The sequence below is a fragment of the Etheostoma spectabile genome, chromosome 23, assembly GCF_008692095.1.
Source record: "Etheostoma spectabile isolate EspeVRDwgs_2016 chromosome 23, UIUC_Espe_1.0, whole genome shotgun sequence".
NCBI lineage: Eukaryota > Metazoa > Chordata > Actinopteri > Perciformes > Percidae > Etheostoma > Etheostoma spectabile.
The window spans coordinates 21958726-21983898 of record NC_045755.1 but is presented as its reverse complement, the minus strand read 5'-3'; the positions used below and the strand labels follow the sequence as shown (position 1 = coordinate 21983898).

The 25173-nt window shown below is 41.9% G+C and overlaps 1 protein-coding gene and 1 long non-coding RNA gene across 4 annotated transcripts in view; one reads left to right on the top strand and one right to left on the bottom strand.

The window, feature by feature from the left end:
* The window catches only part of ipo8 (importin 8), a 50585-nt gene extending 35920 nt beyond the window's left edge, over window positions 1–14665 (top strand). For 2 of the 3 annotated variants that reach the window (XM_032504863.1, XM_032504862.1), the window contains exons 21-25: window positions 2504–2724; window positions 5902–6107; window positions 9281–9505; window positions 9685–9814; window positions 14126–14665. In XM_032504863.1, coding sequence (XP_032360754.1) covers window positions 2504–2724; window positions 5902–6107; window positions 9281–9505; window positions 9685–9814; window position 14126 — 783 coding nt within the window. In that variant the 3' untranslated portion in view covers window positions 14127–14665. The remainder of the gene's footprint in view (window positions 1–2503; window positions 2725–5901; window positions 6108–9280; window positions 9506–9684; window positions 9815–14125) is intronic. The other variant, XR_004327673.1, reaches the window with a different exon arrangement.
* On the bottom strand, window positions 67–19098 carry LOC116672912 (uncharacterized). Its single transcript, XR_004327681.1, has 3 exons — window positions 19086–19098; window positions 18008–18009; window positions 67–249 (listed from the first exon to the last, which is right to left on the bottom strand). It is a non-coding gene; the product is annotated as an uncharacterized LOC116672912 (long non-coding RNA).
* Between the last annotated feature and the right edge of the window lie 6075 nt (window positions 19099–25173).

Below are 25173 nucleotides of genomic sequence, written 5' to 3'. Positions count from 1 at the left end.
GTTCCAGGACTGTCTCCCTGTCTTGAATAGTTGCATTGCGCAGTTATTTTTATTTTGGCACCCATGTTTTCCAATCTGTCTGTTCATACTGGGCGTGCAGCGGACAGGCTGCGATCATTGCTCCGTCACCTCTATTTCTTGCGTGACACGTGAGCGTATGTGTCAAGCCAGGCAGGTAATTACATACAGGAAGACCACAGTGCAGCCGGATACTTTACAAAAAATAAAACTCATTTCAAAATGAAACACCTAGGTTCATGGTTTGGGATTTTGGCTGGAGAGAGACCAACGGACGGAGAGAGAGTGACATACACACACACGCGCACACACACACACACACTCACCACAAAAACATATAGGCTACTATTACCACCGTTTTCCCCACTCATCCTCTCTCTTTCTATCGGGGATAGAGAGAAAGAAGGATCACCTTGTGACCAGTGCTGAGATATATGCGGCCGGTATACACGGCCAGGTGTTCAATCAGGCATCGTATCTACGCTGGTGTGTTTTCACTGTTCCACTGTAGCATACAGAGAAATGAAGGTGCTCCCAGCCTATCATAGTTGATATAGTTGAATATGGGATACTTGGTTTTCAATTATGAGAAATTAGGGTTGAGTAATTAAAACAGCTACATACTTCATGTACACTCACCGGCCACTTTATTGGGTACACCTGTCCAACTGCTCGTTAACACTTAATTTCTAAGCAGCCAATCACATGGCGGCAACTCAGTGCATTTAGGCATGTAGACATGGTCAAGAGAATCTCCTGCAGTTCAAACCGAGCATCAGTATGGGGAAGAAAGGTGATTTGAGTGACTTTGAACGTGGCATGATTGTTGGTGCCAGAAGGGCTGGTCTGAGTATTTCAGAAACTGCTAATCTACTGGGATTTTCACGCACAACCATCTCTAGGGTTTACAGAGAATGGTCCGAAAAAAAAAAACATCCAGTGAGCGGCAGTTCTGTGGGCGGAAATGCCTTGTTGATGCCAGAGGTCAGAGGAGAATGGCCAGACTGGTTCGAGCTGATAGAAGGGCAACAGTGACTCAAATAACCACCCGTTACAACCAAGGTGGGCAGAAGAGCATCTCTGAACGCACAGTGCGTCGAACTTTGAGGCAGATGGGCTACAGCAGCAGAAGACCACATCGGGTGCCACTCCTTTCAGCTAAGAACAGGAAACTGAGACTACAATTTGCACAAGCTCATCGAAATTGGACAATAGAAGATTGGAAAAACGTTGCCTGGTCTGATGAGTCTCGATTTCTGCAGCGACAGTCGGATGTAGGGTCAGAATTTGGCGTCTACAACATGAAAGCATGGATCCATCCTGCCTTGTATCAACGGTTCAGGCTGGTGGTGGTGGTGGTGTCATGGTGTGGGGAATATTTTCTTGGCACTCTTTGGGCCCCTTGGTACCAATTGAGCATCGTTGCAACGCAACGCCCTACCTGAGTATTGTTGCTGACCATGTACATCCCTTTATGACCATAATGTACCCAACTTCTGATGGCTACTTTCAGCAGGATAACGCGCCATGTTATAAAGCTGGAATCATCACAGACTGGTTTCTTGAAACATGACAATGAGTTCGCTGTACTCAAATGGCCTCCACAGTCACCAGATCTCAATCCATAGAGCATCTTTGGGATGTGGTGGAACGGGAGATTCGCATCATGGATGTGCAGCCGACAAATCTGCGGCAACTATGTGATGCCATCATGTCAATATGGACCAAACTCCCTGAGGAATGCTTCCAGCACCTTGTTGAATCTATGCCACGAAGAATTGAGGCAGTTCTGAAGGCAAAAGGGGGTCCAACCCGTTACTAGCATGGGGTACCTAATAAAGTGGCCGGTGAGTGTATAAGGTAGTTCATTGGAAGATGGTTTCCTTGTTGTAGTGTCATTTGAAATTAGAATCATTTTACAACACAACCAGCCCTCAAATTACAACTTATTTTATCTGAACCTCATCAATCTTTGGGTGTACTGCTGCTTTCTAATTCTTATCTCATCCAGGGGAAAACAATACAAATAAACAATACATTCAAATATAGTTGGCAAAAAAGCCACACTGAAACACATCTTGGTCCTTTTTATTATTTAATATTATTCCATATTATCAAAATGTTTATGGATTCTAAACGTGGTAGGGAAACGAAAGATTGTAAACAAATGAAAAATCTTTATTACTCGGCTAAATTTACAGTGATTAAAAAGATTCTGAAATGTCAACTCATTTTTTTTTACGTGTCACAGTCCAGACTCACTGAACTCGAAAAAGCAGGAAACCAATCAAGAGTTAAAGTCGTTTAAACAATATTTATTTGGAAACTAAAACATAAACAACATAACACATTAAACTGTAGTCTGTAACACAGTGGTGGTTGCAATGCTGAATGTATATATGGTGTTGTGAAGGTAAAAGGAAAACTAAATGGTGAACTGTGGGAGTAGCCACAGACAAATTTCTCTGTTTTTTCCTACGTACAGTGCATCCCTCTTTTTGTGGAAGTTGTTTTGGAGCGTTTGATGCGGGGAGTGAAGTCCAGTGAGCTGAGGACCATGTGCCTGCAGGTGGCCATCGCTGCTCTTTACTACAACCCAGCCCTGCTCATTCACACTCTGGAAAACATGCACTTCCAGCTCAACCCTCAGCCCATCACCGCCCACTTCATCAACCAGTGGATGAATGACACGGAGTTCTTCCTGGGGTAAGAGGGAGGCCTTTGTTGTTTTGAACTCGTTAGGGTAGGAATCACAGGTATTAGCTAGGCTACATTTACATTGTTACGTTTTGGTTTTCAAGCAGAGTTTTGAGCAAAAAGGGATCTCCATGCACCCAAGTGTTTTTAGCTCCAGTGGAAGAACTAATTTCCGTTTTAACTTTAAACATGCCCAAACCACACATCTCATCATCATTCTGGTATACTGGGCATAAATAGGAGGCAGCATGTATACTCCGCACGTTGCTGGTAGTTGCCATGGTAACATTAGTATCTTAATCTCAGAGAACGAGACAACGTGAATGAAAAGCCCCAAAAAGGGGTGTCAGTGTGAGTTGCAAGGTCCCGTTTTACCGTTAGACGGCAAACAACCAGCGTTCCAAACCAAATTGGGTCAGAATGTTAATGTCCAAATTTCGTTTTTTTTTTAAAACCAAAAATAGCAAGAAAATGTAAAGCCTTTGAAGGAAGCCAGAGCCATTTGTTGCGCAATGTTTTTTGGGGCCCACCCGCCTTAATACTGCAGGGTCAAAAAATTGCCCCACGCCCGTTATTCTCTTCCCCTGAAAAATCACCACATGAAAAATAACGCCTTCATGCCTTTTTGCTACTAAAAGTAAAGGGACAACTCGGGCGTAGGTTTGCCCCCCCTTTTTCTCCCTCTCCTATTGTGTCACGTCCCTCTGTTTTTTTGTTTTTTACTTTTCGTTTTTTGAACGAAAAAAAATTTTGGAGTGGAGATAAAGAGCGAGTTCTTTTTTTTCTTTTGTTGTTGCTGGGACTTAAATGGTGGGGAACCCAATATGAGGTTGAACGAAAGGTCATGGGGTTTAGCCCAAAATGTTTGAAATAGGGCCGGGGTTGGGGGCCTAGGCTTTATCAGTATCAAACCCAGACCGGTTTTACAGTCGAATTTCAACAATCCAGCCTTTAGCAGTTTATACCTTTCTTTAGGCCCACTCACCGCCGTGAAATGCACCACTGAAAAAAATTAACGCCTTATGCATTTTTCCCCCACTAAAGCTAAAAGGTACATATCTCCACGGCTGGGTGTCCCCTTTTGGTCATTTCCGGAAAATTTTACTTTCCCAAAATTTCCCCTTTTGTAGATGTTACCTGGTTTGATTCAAATGATTGCAACCCTTTAGCCTGAAACCCAAAAAAAATTGGGTTTAATTGTTGGACTTACAGGCTAAGAAAATCATTGAAACCCGCTGGAAAAACCCAAATCTGATGGGCTGTTCCCCATGGTTTTGTTTTTTGGGTGTCGTGTACGGACCCAGGATTTTTGGACACTTGCCCCGGCTTTTTGGGGTTTTTAATCCGCAAGACTTGTGCTACAACCTTTAATTTGTTTTTGGTTTTTGGTCCACAAGGAATGACAGTATGGAAAGGTGGAGGAAAGGGGCCAGAGGTTTACTTAAATCCCCTCCGAGGAACCCGGGTTTTTTGGGTACGGAGGAGAATGTCTCCACGAGTAGGCTTTAAACTTTCCCCTTTGATAAGCATGTTAGGTGGCCGGGAAAATCCTGAACATCCCTTTTATTCGCTATAGGTTTAAATGTGGGGGGACTTCCCCTGATTCTTGACACCTTTCCCTCCTTCTCTTTCCCGTGAACCCATTCATTTAATGAGTTATAACACGACTTTTTCCCTTTCCCGGGGTCTTGTCCTCTTCCCCCAAATCTTGCCCCCCTCCTCTCCTCCCACGCTTCCGAGGTGTTCTGGCTTGGATTGTGGAGTTTGGATCGTGGTTTTGGGGTCACTGCTGCCTCCCCTTTCTGCGCAGCCCCTGTGCAATTTCCCTGTCTCTCCTTTCTCTCTATCTCTTTCTTCCCCCCCCAAATTTTGGGAGTGCCCCCCCCCCCCTGAGATAGTTCTGCCTCTTTAAAGAAGTTTTTTCCTGCCTCTGGCCGGTTTCTCTTGGTGGGAACTGTTGGGGGTTTTGTAAAAAAAAAAATAGCACAGATACGGTCTAACCGTCTTTCATGAAAAGCGCAAAGGATTCTGTTCTTGTGTTTTGGCTATATAAATAAAATTGAATTTAATTTATTGAAGGGTACCGACAACTTTTTGATTTAAAAGGGCGAAATTTAAACCCCCAAAATAAAAGCGCATTTATTTCAGTTGGATATTGGTATTAAAAAATTACACAGATCATGAACCATTGGTGTTTTTGTGTCAAGTGGTGCCTGGAAAGTGTCATCGTCCAACGGTTTTTTGCCTCCGCGTTTTCCATTATTCCTAATAATGGCACCTTTTTGTAGGGGGTTGGAATGAAGAAAAATCTTTTAAACAAAAAGGGTATCTTAACCAAAAACTCTTCATAGGGTTTTGTGGGTTGGGGCTTTAAAAATAAAAAATTTTAACCAAAGGGGTTCTGTTTTTCCAAAAAAAGACAAGAGGGGGGAGGTTTGGCTGCCCCACAACCAGACCCCCTCAAATATCGGTTGGGGAAACCCCCATGGCAGGCTCAAACCAGGGGGGGATAAAGGTTGTCTTTAAATTTCCCCCTTTCACCGCAATAGGATGTTTTTACCGTTCCGGTTGGCAAAACTCGAAAACACTAAATCCAGAGTCCGAAAGCCGTTTTTAAAGGACAGGTCCCTTTGTTTTTAATAGCGGGAAAGTTGTCTCTCCGCCTTTTGTTTTCCCCCCCACCGATACCCACAAGGGGTTACCGACCAGAATTTTGGTTTTTTTAGCTTGCAGGCCAACGGAGAGTTTCAAGACTGACCGTGTGCGTGTGCGTGTTGTGCGTGTGCGTGCACGTGCGCGTGTGGACAGAGAGACGGAGGAAAGCAGGGAAAGGAAATGCGTGTTTTAAATACACAATATTTAAAAGATTAATAATGAAACGCAATGTATGGCGGCCGGCGTTGATTGTGTAGCGCAACGCCACCAGTTATGTGTGGGACAATATCTTGTCTAGTCTTGCATCTGGTTTATTGGACTACAATAGAGCTGTTAGAGCTGGATAGAATGTTTTTTTTTTGGAGATAGTAAGTGCCTTTGGGGTGGACTTTGGGCTTGTTCACTTTAACTTATAACATGCACAAAAAAAGATAAATGACACAATAAAAGAAAGGGAAAAAAGCATAATATGAGCACTTTAAGACTCCACAGCTTCAGTTGCCCTTATTCGTTTATTCATTCATCCCCTAGGCTCCATGACCGTAAGATGTGCATCATCGGCCTGAGCGTGCTGATGGAGCTGCCCAGTCGGCCGGCAGTGCTGGAGGGAGTCGCCGCCCAGATCATCCCCTCCATCCTGCTCCTGTTCCTGGGCCTCAAACACCTCTACGCCTCCCGCCTTGTCAACAAACCGGACCTGCTGACCCATGCAGGAGCACAGGAAGAAGACCAGAACGGTGAGAAAGGATCAGCCGCGCACAGAACAAGGGCGATGTTTGGAAAGTAAAGAAAAGAACGGAAGAAAAGTTGGGAAGATAGCGTGCAGGACAGAAGCAAAGGGACTAATGTAAAACTAGAGAGAAAAAAAGAAATAGGCTTAGCGATAATGAAATGAGATTCTCCATTTCTGCCAACAACAGATCTTCCACTTCTCAAATCTTCATTCAGCACTGAGCATGGCTCAAATTAATTGCACCACATTCACGTTCTCTTCCCTCACAGGCTCTTACTTTGCTTCAGTCAAGCGAATAGGATTAGAGTCCCAAACCTTGTCTACTGCTTGTGGGGCAGACTGATGAATTAACTTATCGCTACACTGGCGGCTAAGAGTTTCTCCTCTGGCCTGGTATCTAAAATGCATTGATTCCACTACATTAAATGGTTCCGAATTGTGTATTCTTAAAAAGAAATCTTACATTGTTTTCCAGCAAATGTTGAACGTGTTCAGTTTTCAAATCTGCTCCCAGTCACAAGGCAAGGATATGAAAGGACAATGTTACGGAGCAAATATCACCTAACTAAGCTTTAGTGTGTAGGTATGTGTTTTAAATTCAGCTTAAGAGTACTAATATAGTAAGACTGTATACAGTAGATATGAAAAGGTATTGTAGATCTCAATATAGCAAGTTTTGTTTTCTTGAAATCAGTAAACAGGCTGATAGTTTTTTATATATGCACCAATCCAGGGGTGGCCAACCAGCTCAACATAAAGAGCATCATAGCAAAGAGCCACACAATACATGCACGTCCACACTACAACAGCAGCAGTGACTTCCAGATGTAATGACCCTACTTAGATTGACTAAGTGGGAAACTTGACAATCAATGAATCAGTAAGGGGTTCTATGCTCGCTCATTTTCATCAGGTTGCAGGATCTTTTCTCAAAACTAAAACAGTAATTTTTTTTGTTTGTAAATGATGCATTCAAATGTGTTTTTCCTTATCTAAAACATGTTTCACAAACTGAACAGCCCACACCCTCACAGGTCAGCCAAAGAGCCACAAGTTTACCACCCCTGCACTAGGCCATCAATTATAAGATAGAATTTCTCATACTATCCAATATTTCATTTATTTCTAAGCAGATTTTCTATTCTGTATTCTGATCAAATCCAGAGCAATTTATAGAGCCGTTTATGTAAAGAGTTTGACCACTAGAGAATCAAATGTTCTGAGCTATCCTGTTATGCAGTTGGTTCTGAGGTGGTCACGTGTCTCGCAGACTCCATGTTGTATACCAACATTCATTCGATTTCCATTAATAGAGTGGAGGGAAAATTGGAAAGAATTTAATAAATTATTTTAAAAAATTGAATAAATCACTGAAGAAAAGCCCAATGTTTGCGCTGTTGTCAGCAATGAAAGACAGGGAAACGGCAAAAGATTTCTCAAGCTTCCACATGAACCAAAAAATGCAAAAACTATGGGAGCTGAATGTGAAAAGAGCAAACTGGAGCGCAAATGACTGCTCATTATTGTGTTTGGTAAAGTTCTCTCTTTGACGTATGATAATACATTACACTGGACAAATATAGTAATACCATGTAGTGTACCATGCTGTCAAAAAAGTTCTAACACTGCTTTAGAAATGAATGAAGTTTGAAGTTAGCAAGTGTTAGTTTTTTAGCTAGCACTCATGTACTTGTGATCTTGCCATATCAGATGGCTTTTGATCGAGTCCAGGTGTCTTTGTTATGTTTATAATAATATTGGAGAGAAAGTGAAACTCAGCTTTCACCTTGTTTAGCTTTTCACAAGTTAAGACCGCTTGCTATCGATGCGCTGCAGTTTGCTAACGTTAGCACAACAGCGTTAGTCTAGCCTACTTACGTCTATCGTCTATACGTCTATAGCCATATTACAACAGCCTTTGGAATTTCCTAACTATCTACGTCCACGTGTCAACATAAGACCTATGGCATGAGTCCTTCTTTTGTACCATAATTTTATTGAATGAAATATTAAGCTACGCTACTATGTGATGGGTGGATTTTTGTTACGTTACACACAAAGCTAACTGGACGTATACTAGCGGACTTATTAGAAAGGTAAACACTGCTCGGAGACAACCATGTCACTACAATGGGCCTTTTTTAGAGGCCCATTTACCATATAGAAGGTAAATATGCACTGGAATATTTCCGTAAGGGCCTTTTGCATATTGACAAACTAAGAGAATAATGTGTCTATGTGTGTTTATGGTGAAATTAAGACATTTATTTCAAGATAGCATATTCGTTCCATACGGTTACACTGTAGAGTCATCTGATGATGGTAATACAATATGGGGCCCAGGATTTGAGTTGGCCAAACTCTCTATATAAACGGCTCTGACAAAATCAAAGGATTTCGAAGGAGGGCAACCTTTCTGTTAAAGAGTAAGATCCTGTTTTTAAACATAAAAACATTCCACAAATTGTATTTGCCAAACCCACCAGACTCCATGTAAATAAACTTAATAATTAAACTTTGCAAAACTGTTTTGGGTTGTCTTTTCACTTTTCCAAGCATCACAACTCAACTTTTGGTTGAAACACATAGCTTACCAATTTACATGTGAAAACATGTTGGCTCTACACGCTAAAAGTATTGCTTTTTTAAATTGAGTCTGGTGGGTTTAGCGCTAGCAACTTGAGAGCTGTTTCTGGTTAAACAGAAAGGTCTCAAACAGGTTTTAAAGGTCTATCTCTGAAGGGATCGTTTCTTTAATGTTATCAGACACTTAGAATATTAATCTGAGTCTGTCAGCAGCAAAACAAGCACTTTTGTGAAGGTTATACAAGCTAGACAATTGTCCTATGAACTTACAATGTAGCTTGATTTGCCGCTACCAACTGCAGCGGTCTTGTGTGTGTGACTGAAGGTGACAATGTTAGGTGAACATACAAATGCTTGTTTTTATGTGTGAGATTTTTTAATGTTACCTGTTGACTGTTGGAGCAGACGATGCATGAACATTTTCTGTGTGATCAGACAATAAAGTTTTATTTTATTTAAGTTTTAGTCTTATCTTATATAGAGTCAAGAAACAGTTTGTGCAATGTGATGTAAATACAATGACGCTATACAATTATTAATACATTATTAGGGCTTTGATCCTAACGGCTGTATTACTCTGTGTATGGGCAGAGGAGATTCCCAGCGATGAGGATGAGGTGAACGAGAACCATAACGACATGCAGCAGCAGTCCAGCATGGCAACGGGCCAGGCCAGCGAGGATGATGATGATGAAGACGAAGATGACTACTGGGATGACGACGGCTTTGAGGGAACCCCCTTGGAGGAATACAGCACGCCTTTGGACTACGACAACGGAGAGGACGAGTATCGCTTCTTCACCTCCGCCCTGCTCCGTAAGTTATTGTTCCAATATAAGACCAGGTGTCAGCTTAAATGTTTTTTTAGGGTTAGGTTAGGTTTGTTCTTTTCTTTTCTTTTCTATGTTCGATTACATGCTGGTTTATTTTGCCAGAGCTGTTCACACTGTGTGTGTCTGTGTGTGTCTGTCTCTGTATGTGTCTTTGTGTGTTAGGGGTCCAGAACACTGATGCAGCCTGGTACCAGTGTTTGACAGCTCCACTCAGCGACGAACAGAAGAAACAGCTGCAGGAGATCTACAGCATTTCACAGCAGAGGAGGAGCACCGCTGCCAAGGGCCAGTGGTGAGAGGCTACAAACAGACACACACACACACACACACACACACACACACACACACACACAGACACACACACTCACACATGGTAGAATACAGATAGGGAGAGAGAGAGAGAAAACAGGTCAGTTTTATTACCCAATATCACATATTTCTCAGGGGGTTATATTATATATAAAATTACAGTATAGACATCAGAATGATAAAACTATAGATATATTGTTAGCATAAATTTAAAAAAAAATGCATCCAGGAGGATATGAAGCAACTTCCTGGTTTCTCCAAACTAATAAAACCTTAGCCACACAAGACTGAGATCAATACGGCAGCTGGATAAGGACAGAATAAGCAATGAATTGAAAGTTATGGCAGAAATTATGAGTTTTAAGCATAGACTGTAAACATAATGGAAGTAGCACCCGGGACGTCGCCTATTGGTTTGTGGACTGCTGTTCTGAAGCCTTGAGTTGGGCGAAACGGGCATCGGCAACTTGTTTTTTTGCAAATGTAATGATTTTAGACAAGAGGGTAGAGCTGGAGAGGATGGCATGGCCAAACCAGTATTGTTCATGGTTGCAATGCTGCTAAGCTAAATGCAGATTTTCTAAAGTGTAGATTTTCAACCTTTCTGAAGCGACGCATCCATCTGAATTTTACCGGACGATAAACACAGACCTCTGGCTACTGGAGGCATTCACCTGCATACAGCAGAAGAGAAAATCAGCAGACTTCCCCTCAAGTAACCAGCTAACACTAGTGCTAGTTTGACAGCTTGGTTAGCATAACACTGAACAAGACATTTTAAGGCAACCCAGATATTCCAGTTAATGGGTCTAAGTTTAAGAAGAAAACACAGGCCCAAAAACAAGTTTACCGCTATTTTAAAGGTCCCATGGCATGGAAAGGTCACTTCATGAGGTTTTTAAACATTACTATGAAATCCCCCAGCCTGCCTATGGTCCCCCAGTGGCTTGAAATGGTGATAGGTGTGAACCAAGCCCTCTCTGTCTTTGTGAAAATGAAAGCCCAGATGGGCCGATCTGGAATCTTGCCCCTTATAGGTTACCTCCCCTTTCGCTGCCTTCCCGCCCAGAGAATTTGGCCCACCCATGAGAAAGAGACATCATAGCTTTCAAACAAGTTAAGTGGCAGTTGGTCAAGGCCACTTGCCTCCACTTTGCCCCCCCCCCCCCCCCCCCCACTCCCTCTCCCACTCCTCCTCAAAAGCTACAGACTCAGAAATGCCACATACTAAAGAAAGCTAATATTGGGACTGGCTCCAGTGGCTGTAATTCTGCACCAAGGCTGAATTTTGGGAGAGCGACTTCGGATACAGTATTAGGGGACCACTAAGGTCTGTATAAAAGACATTTCAGATACAGTATTAGGGGACCACTAAGGTCTCTATATAAAAGCATCGAAAGAGGACCATGTCATGGGACCTTTAATGTCCACTTTGTTAGCATGGTTAGCATTGCTAAGTCTCTGTGTAGCCACGTCTCTAAAGCATCCCCTGCTTTATCGTCTACATTTAAAATCAATGGGACCATAATTTACACAAATGAACATCATGTTGTATTAAAGAAGACTTAAAACTAGCAATTTACTGAGGTAAATCATGGTAGAAGTAGGGTCATTTTTTCCTTAGACTTCTATAGAAACAGACTTTTTTTTGGAGCCAGTGGACTCGCCCCCTGCTGGAAGTTAGATGGAATGGATGTTTAAGGCTTCACTTTACAGACCCGGATGCTTCGTCCAGTATTTTTACAGTCCATGGATTTAAGTTGGGAAAGAGAAAGAGAGATCCCAGAGACATTAAAACTGGAAGGAGGTTGGGAATAATGCTCTATAAATTCAGTTAGGGATGTTTTTAAATTGGAACATTGTTCTGTAAGGTTGTCACAGTCACAGTTTTCATAGTATGAGGTGGAGATTTCCAACTTCATGGAACGCAGCATGAGGACATTATTCATTCAGACAAAAAAGACCCAGAAGGAAGAAAATATTTCAAATAGCAGGAAAATGGAAAAACTTCAGTTATCCCAAGAAATATTTATCTTATGTCCCATAACGACCACCAACACAAGACCCGTGGTTCAAAACTCTTCAGGATTAAAGCACATAAAAGCATCTCCTCTGCCGTTAACTGACGAGAATACTTTAGTTTGGTCCAGTAAAACATATTAGCAAAAAAACTATTCAAAATATCACATAAAGACATTACAAACATACAGTCCCTGACAAAAGTCTTGTCGCTTATCTATTTTGTAGAGACACCTGCTATTAACCTGACTTTTAATTAATCAATTGGTGTAAGAAATAGCTCATATGAAAAGCTAAAACCCTCCCAAATGATGTTCAATGCACTGAAATAAATTAGTTTCACTGAAACAAGATTTATCATTTAAACAAGACAGAAAGGTCAAATTTTGGCAAGACAAAAGTTTTGTCGCCTATACAGAAATTGAACAAATGTACTGCAAATACTAAAATATGTCAGCAAATGAAATAGCGGTGCATCTTGTATGACTTCCATGAGCTTGAAGGACTGCATCCATGCGGTTTGGCAAGGATTCATACAATGTATTGATGAAGTCATCAGGAATAGCTAGGAAAGCAGTCTTTCTGCCTCCCAGAGTTCATCAATATTCTTTGGTTTGGTCTTCCATGCTTCCTCTTTCATCCTACCCCACATATGCTCAATGATGTTCATGTCTGGTGACTGGGCCGGCCAATCCTGGAGCATCTTGATCTTCTTCGCCTTGAGGAACTTTGAAGTGGAGATGGAAGTATGCGATGGAGCACCATCCTGCTGGAGAATTTGGCCTCTTTTATGGTTGGGAATATAAGAGGTAGCTAAGATTTCTTGGTATTTGAGACTATTGATGTTGCCTTCCACCCTGTAGATCTCTCGCACACCCCCATACTGGATGTAACCCCAGACCATGATTTTTCCGCCACCAAACTTCACTGTTTTCTGGGTGAATCTTGGATCCATGCGGTCTCCAGTAGGTCTCCTGCAATATTTGCGGCGACTGTGGTGTAATTCAACAGAAGATTCATCTGAAAAATCCATTTTCTTCCACTTCTCCAGCGTCCATCCTTTAGCAAGCTGTGGGCCTTGGCAAATGCCACACGGTTTTTCAATTGTCTTTTGTTTAGTGCTGGCTTCTGGGCACTGATTCGACCATGGAGGCCATTTTGAGACAGAATCCGACAAACCGTTCTGGTTGACACAGGGACTTCAGGGGACCAGGTTTGGTGGAGCTCTGCTGCAGTGGAAAATGGGCTGGTCTTGAATTTTCGAGCCAACAAACGGTCCTCTCGAGCAGTTGTCTTGCGGGGTCTGCCTGACCTGGGCTTGTCAAAAACATCTCCAGTGTCTTCAAATGTTTTTTTAATCCTCTGTACTTGACGCTGAGACACATTGAAGGTGTCTGCCACATCAGCGTTGGATCTGGTCTTCAGTCTCTTGATAATCAAAACTTTAGTCTCAGGGTGAATCTTAGGCATGTTTGCAGATGTCTAGTTGCAGTTGATGTGAAGGTCTAGTGTACTGGGGTTGTTTTTATACACACCTGAGACCTAATTGATCCATTATTAGACACAGGTGAAGCTCATATGACAAGGCGACAACACTTATGTCTTTGCAAAAATTGACTCAATGGGCTTTACCAAGCTGTGAATATTAGAATACTTTCTTTTTGCACTGAAACATTATTACAAAAGCTGTTGGGATTAAAATGAGCCATTTCTTGTAAATAAATCTTGATTTGAAATATATTTCAGCGGCACTTCAGGTCAATTTGTACACAAGCGACAAGACTTTTGTCAGGGACTGTATATTATTAAAGGAACAGTTTTCCAAGATCACTCTTCCATCTATTCCATTAATTGAATAATTAGCAGAATAAATTAATGATTTGGAGACAGTGTGCAGAAAGTATAATTGTACTGTACTTTACTGTATTAAGTACCTTTACTTTAGGATCACAATATTATTTTAATATGTAGATATATTGACAGTGCATTATAATTTACAGCTTAAAATGACACATTACTTTTCTGACACCTTCTGGTATTCTCACTTATTAGGTATGATTAATACCCATTAAATAACAAATTACAGTACTACAAAAATTCTAAAAACAATTACTTGGGGCTTTTATTCTGAAGTTGATCTTGGGAGGTCTAGCAAGATCTTGCAAAACTTTTGGTGAGATCAAACTTTTCCCTCAGACATCTAGAATGACCTGATGAGCTTTGAAACACATCCTGTATGTTTAGTCTTGAGTGAAACTGAATCTTGGGTTTTCAGAGCGCCATGGTGACAGACCGACCGTAGAATCAGAGAAAGGGGGGTGTTGAAGAAGAAAGGAGCTGGTCTGACCTGACCTGAAGTGGATTTCAGTCTAATCTGAATGATATCAGTCCAAGTCAGACCATATCAGATGTATTGGATACAACCCAAACCAGGTCCCAGGGTGCCATCAGAACTGGATGGAGGAGCAGGGGCTGAGTCGCCATTACAGTTTGGACCTGGTGTACTGTAAAGGTCCCCTACTGGATTATTCCTATCACCGGGACAGGACTGTGTGACTGTCTGTGTCTGTGTGTCTGTGTGTCTGTGTGTCTGTGTGTGTGTGTGTGTGTGTGTGTGTGTGTGTGTGTGGTGTGTGTGTGTGTGTGTGTGTGTGGACTCAAGATAAAGCTCTGCATTCTAAATATAAATGTCCTTGACCAGCAAAAGTAGTTTTAAGTTCTTGTACAGTGCAGTCCTTTTTGTGTGTGTGGGTGTGTGTGGGGGGTTTGAGCAGCTGTAAGAAATAAAACCACAGAATGTGCGTTTGTACATACTCTAAGCATTTGTCGTAGTCTGTCTGTAGTTGTAGCACTTTTTATCATCTTATGAAGCGAGAGCCGAGGGGGGGGGGGGGGGGGGGGCAGGTAGTGCCCGGTTGTGCCCGGTTTCTGTTTGGATGCCTTGTATACAGACTGCGGATGGACAAGAAAGTCAAAGACCTGTGGCCTCAAGCTATGACATCACACATGAAATGTGAAGGGGGGGGGGGGGGGGGGGAGTGATCTCGGGAGAAGCAGTAAATTGTCTTTCTGTTTGTCCCTGGGTTTTGTTTTGTAAGGGTTTTCAGAACTAATTTAAAAAAGAAAATCATAAAAGTTCATGTTTTTCAGAGTTGTTTCCTCCTTCCTCCCTACCTTTTAATGAAACGTGGGTTTTTTTTGTGTTAATGCTGGCTGCCAATGTTACCAGATGTACTTGCCGAACATTAGCGTTTAATTGTGAGAATGTTAGCATGAGAATGTTAGCATTTAGCTCCAAGGAGCAGTACAGTCTCACAGAGCATCTTGTGTGGCTGTTGACTCATGAGTCTAGTTTTTCTTTTTATAATGTTGTTTTTTACCATTACATTTGGAATTAAACAACACCGTGCCCTTTACACTTTAAGAGATTAAATAATAAAAAACACCATGTATGCCAAAATAACCTTGCATAGCCCATGACTGTCAGCTCACATTTTTGGCCCCAAATCCTGCCACTCACATGCAGTTGAAAAAAAACGATTATATTCGGGTTAAGGCATTACCCCGATTCTCAAGTGCCATGTAACCACTGCCCGAGGTATTCCTGCATGTATACACCTGAACCAGAGTATGGTCGGGTTAAGCATCTGCGCATGCTCCAACTGCCCATCCACACTCCGCTGAAGTGGTTTTAGAACCAAAAATAATCCGTCAGCGCTGTGAATTGTAGTCATTGCTAAGATGCCATACAATCCGGGGCTGTTAACGTTATGTGTTTGCAAAAAGAGTGGAGGGACAGAACAACCCCCGCTGCGACTGCTGGTAAATGTTAGCTAATGAAGTTAGCTTTCTTATTCCACCCAACAGTGTGTAGATAGTGTGTCGGTCTGGCAAGAGCACTGTGCTTCCCTATGTTGTGACAAGAGTGTGTAAATTAAAAAAATCATTAAGTTGATACAGCTGGAAGAAAGCAGAACGTTTTTAGCAAAACTTCCAAAGGTAACAACCTTTTTCACGCCGGCTACTGACAACACTAACATTAACGCTACTAAAGAGCAGCAAGAAGCCGGTGCTTGCGCTAGCAATGCTAACACTGAGGAGCTACCCAAGGGCAGCGTCAGCCCAGGTTGCGCTAGCAATGCGGGGGCTACATACAAGACAACCTTACAGGATCCTTCGGATGGAGATGGTTACTGAACTGCTGCTTTCACTGTCCATGATGATAACTATGGCAATGACGAAGATGGTGACACACATAATACTCAGCAACAAGACCCTGTGAGTAGCAGTCCTTCTAATCAATGTGTTATGTTTGAAGATGATCCAGCACTCTGGCCAAAACAGCTGTCAGACAGAGAGCACGTCTTTCTCAGATAAAAAAGGACTGAAAAGGGGGAGAACACGGGTTGTGAAGGGCCCCATGCCTGTGTTTGCCTTAGGCCTCAAAATGACTAAATCCGCCCCTGGCGCTAAGAACAAAGCTGTGAACCAGAGATATAATAACATTATCTTCTACTTGTTTCACAGCAGTTCCGTTCTAAAGCACAAATTGAGACGCGCACCTCGGCTCACCTCCACTCAACCCTGTTGTAAGGTATCATATTGACAGATTCTTTGTGAATGCAGAGCTTTTTTCTGTCCCTGACTACGTTTGCATGCACATATTTCGTTTTTTGTCCTTATTCCAAAAAAGACTATATTCCTCTCCGTTTACATGGCTAATAAAAGTAAATATATTTAAAATGAAATAAGACGAACAAACCCAACTAAAAAAGAAAAGAAATTGTACAAATAAATGCCCATTCCTCTAAAGTAATATGGGAGAAAACAGTGACAGTCAATATTGCACTCAAAGACAGTCCTTTAAGTCATTTAGGTTTCATTCAGACCAGTAGCATGTCTTAATGTCCTGATGACAGATAAATCATTATCTCTTTTCTAAGTTTGAGTTTATCCCAACAGCTGACTGGAATTGTTTTAAGGCCGCCTATATGGCAACCTGTCTTCCGGCTGCAGTCATCTGCACTCGCGAGGCAAATGTTTGGCCTAAGTACACCCCACTGCACTTAATGATTCTGTGGACTGATAGAAAGAGGGAGTGCAAATTGCCGGTGTCCCTAAAGAACCTCAGCCCTTCACAGGGCCATGACGTCACACGTATTACATAAGTCTACATTGTCTAAGTCTACAAAGCATCCAAATAGCACCATCTCATGGGACCTTTAAAGTGTAAATTTTTACACTTGGTTTTGATAAGTTGTTTGATGCTATAAAAAGTGTGTCACGATTGTCATGATTGTGTGTCATGATTGACAGGCAATTTAGTCCAGCGAGTGTATGGGCGGGACTTTGTTACCCCGGCTCCAACTCCAGTCATTACTCCTCAGACTCTGGCTCCAAATGACGCCACCTGCACAAGATGGCGGCGCCTGTATCTGGGATTTTCTTTAAGTGGGAGGGAGTGGAGATGCAACGTCCATCTTTATATATTGTCTATAGTCAGTCCGTCCATCCATCTCATTCTCGTGAATGCCATATCTCAGGAACACCTTGAGGGAATTCCTTCAAATTTGGTACAAACGTCCAATTGGATTTAAGAATGAATTATATTTTGGTGGTCATAGGTCAATCTCATTCTGACCTCACAAAACAGTTTTGGCCTTAAAGGGTAACTGCTGTTTTTTTTCAACCCTATTTTCCTATATTTTTGTGTCTAAGTAACTGATGGGAACAACAATCTTTGACATCGGTCCAGTATTGTAGTCAGCCTGTATTTACCTTCACAAAAGTACTATGTGTCTGACAACATTATAGAAAGGATCCCTTCAGAGATAGACCTTTAAAACCTCTTAGATACCTTTCTGTTTAACCAGAACAGCTCCAAAGTCATTAGCGCTAAACCCACCAGACTTTATTTAAAAAAGCAATACTTTTAGCGTGTATAGAGCCAACATATTTGCACATGTAAATTGGGAAACACTGTGTTTAATTTAACCTAAACTAGAGTTGTGATGGTTAAAAAAGTTGAAAGATCATCCTAAATGTCTTTTCATAGTTTTATTTTGTTTCTGTTGACTTGGAAGGAAGTGTATTTTATGATGCTAAAATCACTGTTTATTTACATGGAGTCTGGTGGGTTTAGTAAATGCAATTTCACATCTGTTTTTATGTTTAAAAAAAGTATCTTACTCTTTAACAGAATGGTTGACTTCATTAGAAATCCTTTCCATAATGTTATCAGAATATTGATGAGTCTGTTAGCGGCAAAACAAGCACTTTTGTGAAGGTAAATACAAGCTGGACAATTGTCCTATTTACTTACATTGTAGCTTGTTTCTCTGCTGCAGACTGCAGTGATCTCACTTAATACGGAACCAATGTCAAAGATTGTTGCTCTCATCAGTCACTTGGACACAAAAACAGGAAAATAAGGACAAGGTTGAAAAAAAAACGGTAGTTAACCTTTAACTCAAGTATTCATATGTCAATTAATAACAGGGAACACTACAAACTGTTCCGTCATGTAGAGAGAGCAACAACTGTACAAATAAGTGTTCTTTTAATGTGTAGAATCCTTCTCTCTCACACTCTTAAAAATAATTTGTCCTGAATGTGAATGACAGTACGGCTGGTGGAATCTGTTTTTTTGGGTGACGTATCTAGGCCAACCGAGGAGGCTGCTGCAGCAGTAACATTTAAGTAAGCATTAAATGTAAGCAGTTAAGTAAGCAGGCAGCATTTCCACGCCAGGAGAAGAGAACTGGAGGGAGAAACACAGGAGCTGGTATCAAGAGGAGATTTGCCGTGAGGAAAGTAAAGAGCAGTGATCAATCAACACTGTTATGGAGCTAGATTTGTTTCTTTATTAAATGCGAGAAAATAAATTATCTGAGAGGAAAAAAAAAGTTTGAGAGAAAAAGTTTTCATACCAATATCGAAAAAATATAATATTTGAAATTTAAAAAGAGTTTAAATTTCTGAGGAAAAAAATCTCTCTCAAAATACTTTTTTAAACCCTCAAATTTATATTTTTCGCTATCAGTGTGAAATGTTTTTCTCTTTAAACCCTAGTCTTTTCTCTCGATGTAATTTTTTGCTCTTGTCTCAGGAATTTTTCTCTCGATGTGAAACTAGTGTCGTGGTCGGGGCCACGCTCCTTTTGGCCACTTAGGTGAGCACCGTTTTGTCTTGGGAGTCCATCTGAATCATTACACCATAACTAGCAGCCAGTCCACTTCTAAATAAAACCCTTTTAATTATCTCAACACTTTTTTACAGTCAATCTGAAATGCTGGCGGTGAGCTCCAGGTCCTGCAGCCGCAGACGGACCGCCGTCAGCGGGGCTCGGCCAGCGTGGAAACATTCGCTGCCGACCTCGACCTGATCTGATCGGGGCTCCAGCGGGACACGGAGAGCCCCAAACCCCGTAGATTTTTTCAGTCTCAAATATTATTATTTTTTGCTATTGGTATGAAAACTTTTTTTCTCAAAGACTTTTTTTCTCTCATAAAATGCTTTTTTGCTATCAGTGTGATAACTTTTTCTCTCAAACCTTTTTTTTTTTCTCTCTCAGATTATTTATTTTCTTGCATGTAATAAAGAAACAAATCTAGCTCCACACACCATAGGGGTTGGGTAAGTCTCGCGTTGCCAGACCTTCCTCCACAGCGCTGCGGAGGAGGGTCTGGCTAATGCACACAGCATTCCTGGTTTATCGGCATGTCTTTAAACCAATCACAATCATCGTGGGCGGTGCTAAGTGCCGGACAGAGCCACGGTGACTCTGCAAAATTTGTTAAAGCAGTTCCGTGACCGTGGAGAGCAAAGGTTCATCACTGGATTTGTCAAGCTGGAAATTAACTTTTTAATGGTTTTGCCCACAGTGCTGCATAATACAAGGAGATTACTTGGGTCAAGAAATTCATAAATGATGTCAATGTATTGATATTTATTTATTTATTTATTTTAGGGCTGTCAAACGATTAACATTTTTTAGTTGATTAATCGCATAGTAATGGTGAGTTAACTCACGATTAATCGCATTTTTAAAATTCTATTTCAAATCCACTCCAATTGAAGTTAAATGAGATTATCAAATGTAATGACACATTGTCATTCATACCAAATGTACTTAATAAGTAAAAACTAGACCAATTGATCTCAAGGGGTTTTTATTGACTGGCTGTCACTTACTGCATTTGTAATCAAGAAGTTACTTACAATTATTGAATGTAAAGTGGAACAAAAAACAAAATAATTTCTAATGATGTTGACAGTCTGTGGGCAGAACAGAAAGTAGACCTTTCAAGTGGAACTAAACACACAAAAAAAAAATTTTATTGGATGTTCTTTTGGGGCAAAAAAAAAGTAACTTTCAAATTACGTGAGAATCGGAACTCGAATTGGAGATAAGTCTCCCCTTTTTTTGAAGTCAGATGATATTTGGTTTTTCTAAATTTCTCTTAGTTTCCCAAGCCAGTCTAAGACACCAAGTTTGGGACATTTTTTGATGCAAGGCAGCTCGCTTTTTCGAAAAAATGCCCTGAGAGGGAAAACAATCTTCCCCAAGTAAGAGGGGGGGTGTTTCCAAAATTTTTTGGGGAAGACAGTAATTTTTGTAGATACAAGAGTTTTCACCACCTCTAAGGGCATCACCTTGCGAGGACGGCCAGCCCTATAGCGTGAGGAGTTTTCCCCAAAAACCCCCGCCCCTCGACTCGGAGTAAAGCAAATAAAAGGCTGCCCTTTTTTGGGGGTAATGAGGGTTTTCCAGGGGCTGTCCTGTATTCCCCTTTAGAGACCAGCAAACAATGCCCCACCTTGCTCTTTCGATTTTTTAAATTAGGTCCTTTAAACCCCGGTTTAAGGGGAGTTGAAATTTTAGCCCGTAAGGGGGTTTGTCTTTCGGGTCGTATATCCGCAGAAGGTTTGCTTTAACTTTACAATTATGCTGGATCTCCAAAAAGTCTCCAACCCGGGGCAGTGGCAATGCAGGCAACACGAGAGCGGATCAAAATTTTCACCCCCAAGGGTTTTTGTAAAATATTACAAATTTTGTACAATAAAAAGAATTTAGGGGTTAAAAACCGTCAGTGAAAAATGAGAATTTGGTAGGGAGTAAACTGAACTAAGGGGTATTAGGCTGGACGTAAAATGGCTTATGCCCCACAGGCCCGCTTTAGCATCTCTCCATACTCGGGCAAAATTACAAAAAGGCAAATTTTTTTTCCTTGGGGAGCACAAGCGACCCTAGACAAAAAAGGGGTTGGTTCATGGTCAAGACACTAAATTGCTATAAACACTTTTAGGGTAAAAAGAGGCATTTATTAGGGCATTGGTATGGAAGAGGTGAGTGCACAGGGGTCCCCAAACAGAGAAAGTTTTCAGTCGGTTTTTTGTAAATGGGGGTTTCAAAAATTTGGCCCAAAAAGGAATTTTTATCGAAAATAGTACCGCTGGTCGAGCAATCTCCAGTTTTGAATTTCCATCTCAGATTTGTTGGTGGTAATTTGGTTTTTTTTGGGGCAAGAACATTCTCAGTGCTTCCGATTTTTTTGCACCCTTTTAAAATCTCCAATGGATTCCATGTAGGAACGTCCGAAAAGAGTGCCCCAGCCTAATCCATGCCAAATTTCTTGTCTTGAGTTCACAGATTAGGTGGGGCGTGTTTAAGTGGCCCCCCACTTGGACTTTGAGGCACCGTCAAATGCACTGTTTTTAGAGCACGTGATGACGTTGAATATATGAGCCCGGGCCCGGGGGTTTTCGAAGGGAGTGTTCGAAGCTGCAAACAAAATTTTTACACTGTCTGTTCAGCGTGTCCTTTCTCTTCAAAGTTCCCCTGACCGCCACATCAATAAAAGCTCGCGCATACGTCAGCCAATGCCTTCATCAGTTTCATTACAGTCAATGCATGTGAATGCAGCTTCCACTGTCAGAAATAAGCTGTTACCCAAGTAGCTATGATTCCCTAGCGATGTCCAATAGTCCCCAGTAAGCGCGACAGAAGATGTGTTGGCCAAATTCGTAGCTATTTTTGCCTTCTGTGTCATCCCAAACTCGTGTATCCGGACATGACTTGTGGGCCCGGGATGGCAACTCTTTAGGAGGTCACCGGAGGCAATCCGGATAATATCACCGGAGACCTTCGTTCCCTATATAAAAGGCCTGCATGCTGTGGCTATCCACAGTTAGCTATAGCTTGGGTCAGTTTACTGGAGGCGACGTATCCATCGATCTGCTTCTAAAACGGCTGTCAAGTGTAGTTTGTCGTCGTTACCAAAAGCAGAGCTAACGCGGGACCCGTGTGTTTGGCTTGCAAGTGATCCCTCAGACTGGATGTACTTCGGTGATAACTAAACTCAGCTCGACAAATGCTAATATAACTTCGTTTTGTCAAGTGTACTATCTGGCAAAGTTTTGAAAATAAACTTCCCATCCATACCCCTTTCTTTCTCCATAATTCAACTTCTGTGCTGATTCTTTTCAATCTGGCTGCAACCTTTTATGAGACTACCCTTGGCGGCAAAAGCTACTGTTTATCAGTGCGCGCCCTGTCACACACCCAATACGGGTCCTTCAAGGGGTCAAAGACAAAAGTGCGCTAATTGCGACATTTTTTCTTAAACGAATAATATATGATTGCGTTAACGCGTTATTATCGCGCTAATTTTGACAGCCCTAATTTATTTATCTATTTGTGACCTTCAAATTCAAGATGGCCACCAATTTTTGGCTCTTTAAACGTGATTTTTTTTTCTTAATAGACATCGAGCCTTATCGTTAGGCTCAATTGAAAGCTCTGCTCATGCTGAGTTCAGTTATGAACAGTAACATTACAACATACACATAGGTCATCAGATATCTGGGGTGGAACCAATGAAAGCAGGGAGACAGAGGAGGTTCTTTAGCTTGGAGTTGTTTTTATTAAAAAATTGATTACATTACATTTGGCTGACGCATTTTTAAAAAGCAACGTACAACATGGTAAACAGTTTAAAGCTTTTTAAAACAATTATCCCAACAATTCTAGAACAATTTAAAACAATTCAACAATTTGGGCTAGTAGGTAGAGTGGGCGCCCATATGTAGAGGGTTACTCCTAGACACAGCGGGCCCGGGTTCAACTCCCACCTGCATGTCATAAAAGCCTAAATAATGCCCAAAAAATAATCATTAAAAAAATCATGATAAATTATTTATTATGATTTATTTTTTGAATTAACTAAAAAGACTCTCCATCTGAATCTGTTGAATCTCCACACTGACTCCTCTCATCATCACTGCTACTCTTATCTGAGCAGTCATGGGGTGTGAGCTGCTGGGGCTGGGGGGGCAGGCAGTGACGCACTGGTCGACACTTTCCGTTCACTAGTCCCCAGTCGAGACCAATGGGAGAAGGATGTTCCTGCAGATTGTAATGTAAAGCTTGAAATATGTAAGGTAGTTTGTCCTTTCCATATGAAAATTCAAAGAGTTGTCATCAGGTGGGAGACAAATTATACACTTATTCTTCATTTTGTCCCATTTTGAAATTCTGGCCTGCCCTCAACTCACATCTGCACTCTCACCATAAATAATGGAGAGGACAAATGCCTTCACATCTGTTCTTACTTCATGTTTTAATTCCAGACTCTCACCCACTCATCCCAGGATCTCTCTTGCCTCAGAATTGATCTTCACCTTCTCCAACCCCTTCTTCTTCCCATGCCCTTAGAACCCCGAGGTGTGGTAACCGCCAGTGATCACATGGAGAGGTATGCTGATATCTGCAACCTCCTCCGAGAGCATGGCACGGCATGCTTGTGTTTAATCAGCAGATCACCTCTGACTTACTGTGAGACATAAGTTGCTTGGACATACACATCTAAGTCCTCGCAGCCTAGAACAACTGGTCCAGTGTACTGTATCTGCTTCTGGGTGTCTGAAGACATAGTCCACATTAGCCAGGCCGGTGCTCAGATTGGTTGACGTTTCTTGCTCGCAGTAAATGATGTCACCCTGCACCTGACTTGTCTTTCCAGCTGTTCCTTTATAAGTTTCTGTAGTCATGAGTCGGTTGAACTCAGCGGCACCTGAGAACCTGTCTTCGGGCTTGGGGGAAACATTTGGGTCTTTTGGATGTTTTGCTGCCCGACGATCATCCTTGATGCTGAAAGGAAGGTCATATACGACACTGACAAGGATGATAAGGTATGCATTGGCGTGGCGTGAGAAAATCATAGTGTCACAGCCCGGGTTGTGACCTCCAGATTCCCTGTGTTTTCTGTTTGTTTTTCCTTGTCAGTATTTCCCTATGTCAACTTCCCCGTGTGGTGTGTGAGTGCGACTTCATCTGCAGTGACGTGGCGCTGCAGGCATTATTGGGCACACCTGGCTTCTATCACAATTAACAACAGTACAAGAAACCCAGCCCTCCAGTCACTCGTCGCCAGATTGTTTCCACTCACCATGTGGTAAACTCCTCAGGTCTTCATTCTCAGTGTTTCAGTTTCTAGTGAGAAATCTTAGGTTTACAAATTGTCGTAGCGCTGAAAGTTAACTTTGTCTTTCTCATCTGCAGCCGTTGCCTGCCACGCTCCCTCGTCACCTGTAAACCTCCGCTCCCATCAGGACTGTCACCTCACCACCATCCATTCACAGTCGGACTTACTACAACCCAGTCAATAAACCACTTCTAACTTTTAACTTTGAATCAGTGTTCTGAATCTGCTTCTGGGGTCCACACAGGAGCTAACCCTAACAAATAGTATGGATTTTATATGACGGTTTAAAAGAAATTGACATTCAAAGAGCCAAAAGTTGGTGGTCATCTTGAATTTTAAGTTTACTTTATAGATGACAAATCCAGTGAGAAACAAACTTTTGTTCTCCACGGTCACGGAGCTGACCGTGAGAGTCTAGCTAGCTGTCTGGATTTACCCTGCAGAAATCTGAGGAGCAGTTAACCATAGTCTTCAGAAATCCACCGGAGGTTAGAACGCCAACACAAAGGAAGGGGACGGCTGTGGCTCAGTGGTAGAGCGGTTGCCTGCCAATCGGAAGGTTGGTGGTTCGATCCCCGCCCCTGCAGTCATTGTCGAAGTGTCCTTGGGCAAGACATTGAACCCCGAGTTGCCCCCGGTGCTGCGCATCGGAGTGTGAGTGTGTATGAATGTATATCTGATGAGCAGGTGGCACCTTGTACGGCAGCCCCGGCCACAGTGTATGAATGTGTGTGAATGGTGAATGTATCCTGTAGATGTAAAAGCGCTTTGAGCAGTTGTTAAGACTGGAAAAGCGCTATATAAATACAGCACATTTACATTTACATTTACATCTGTG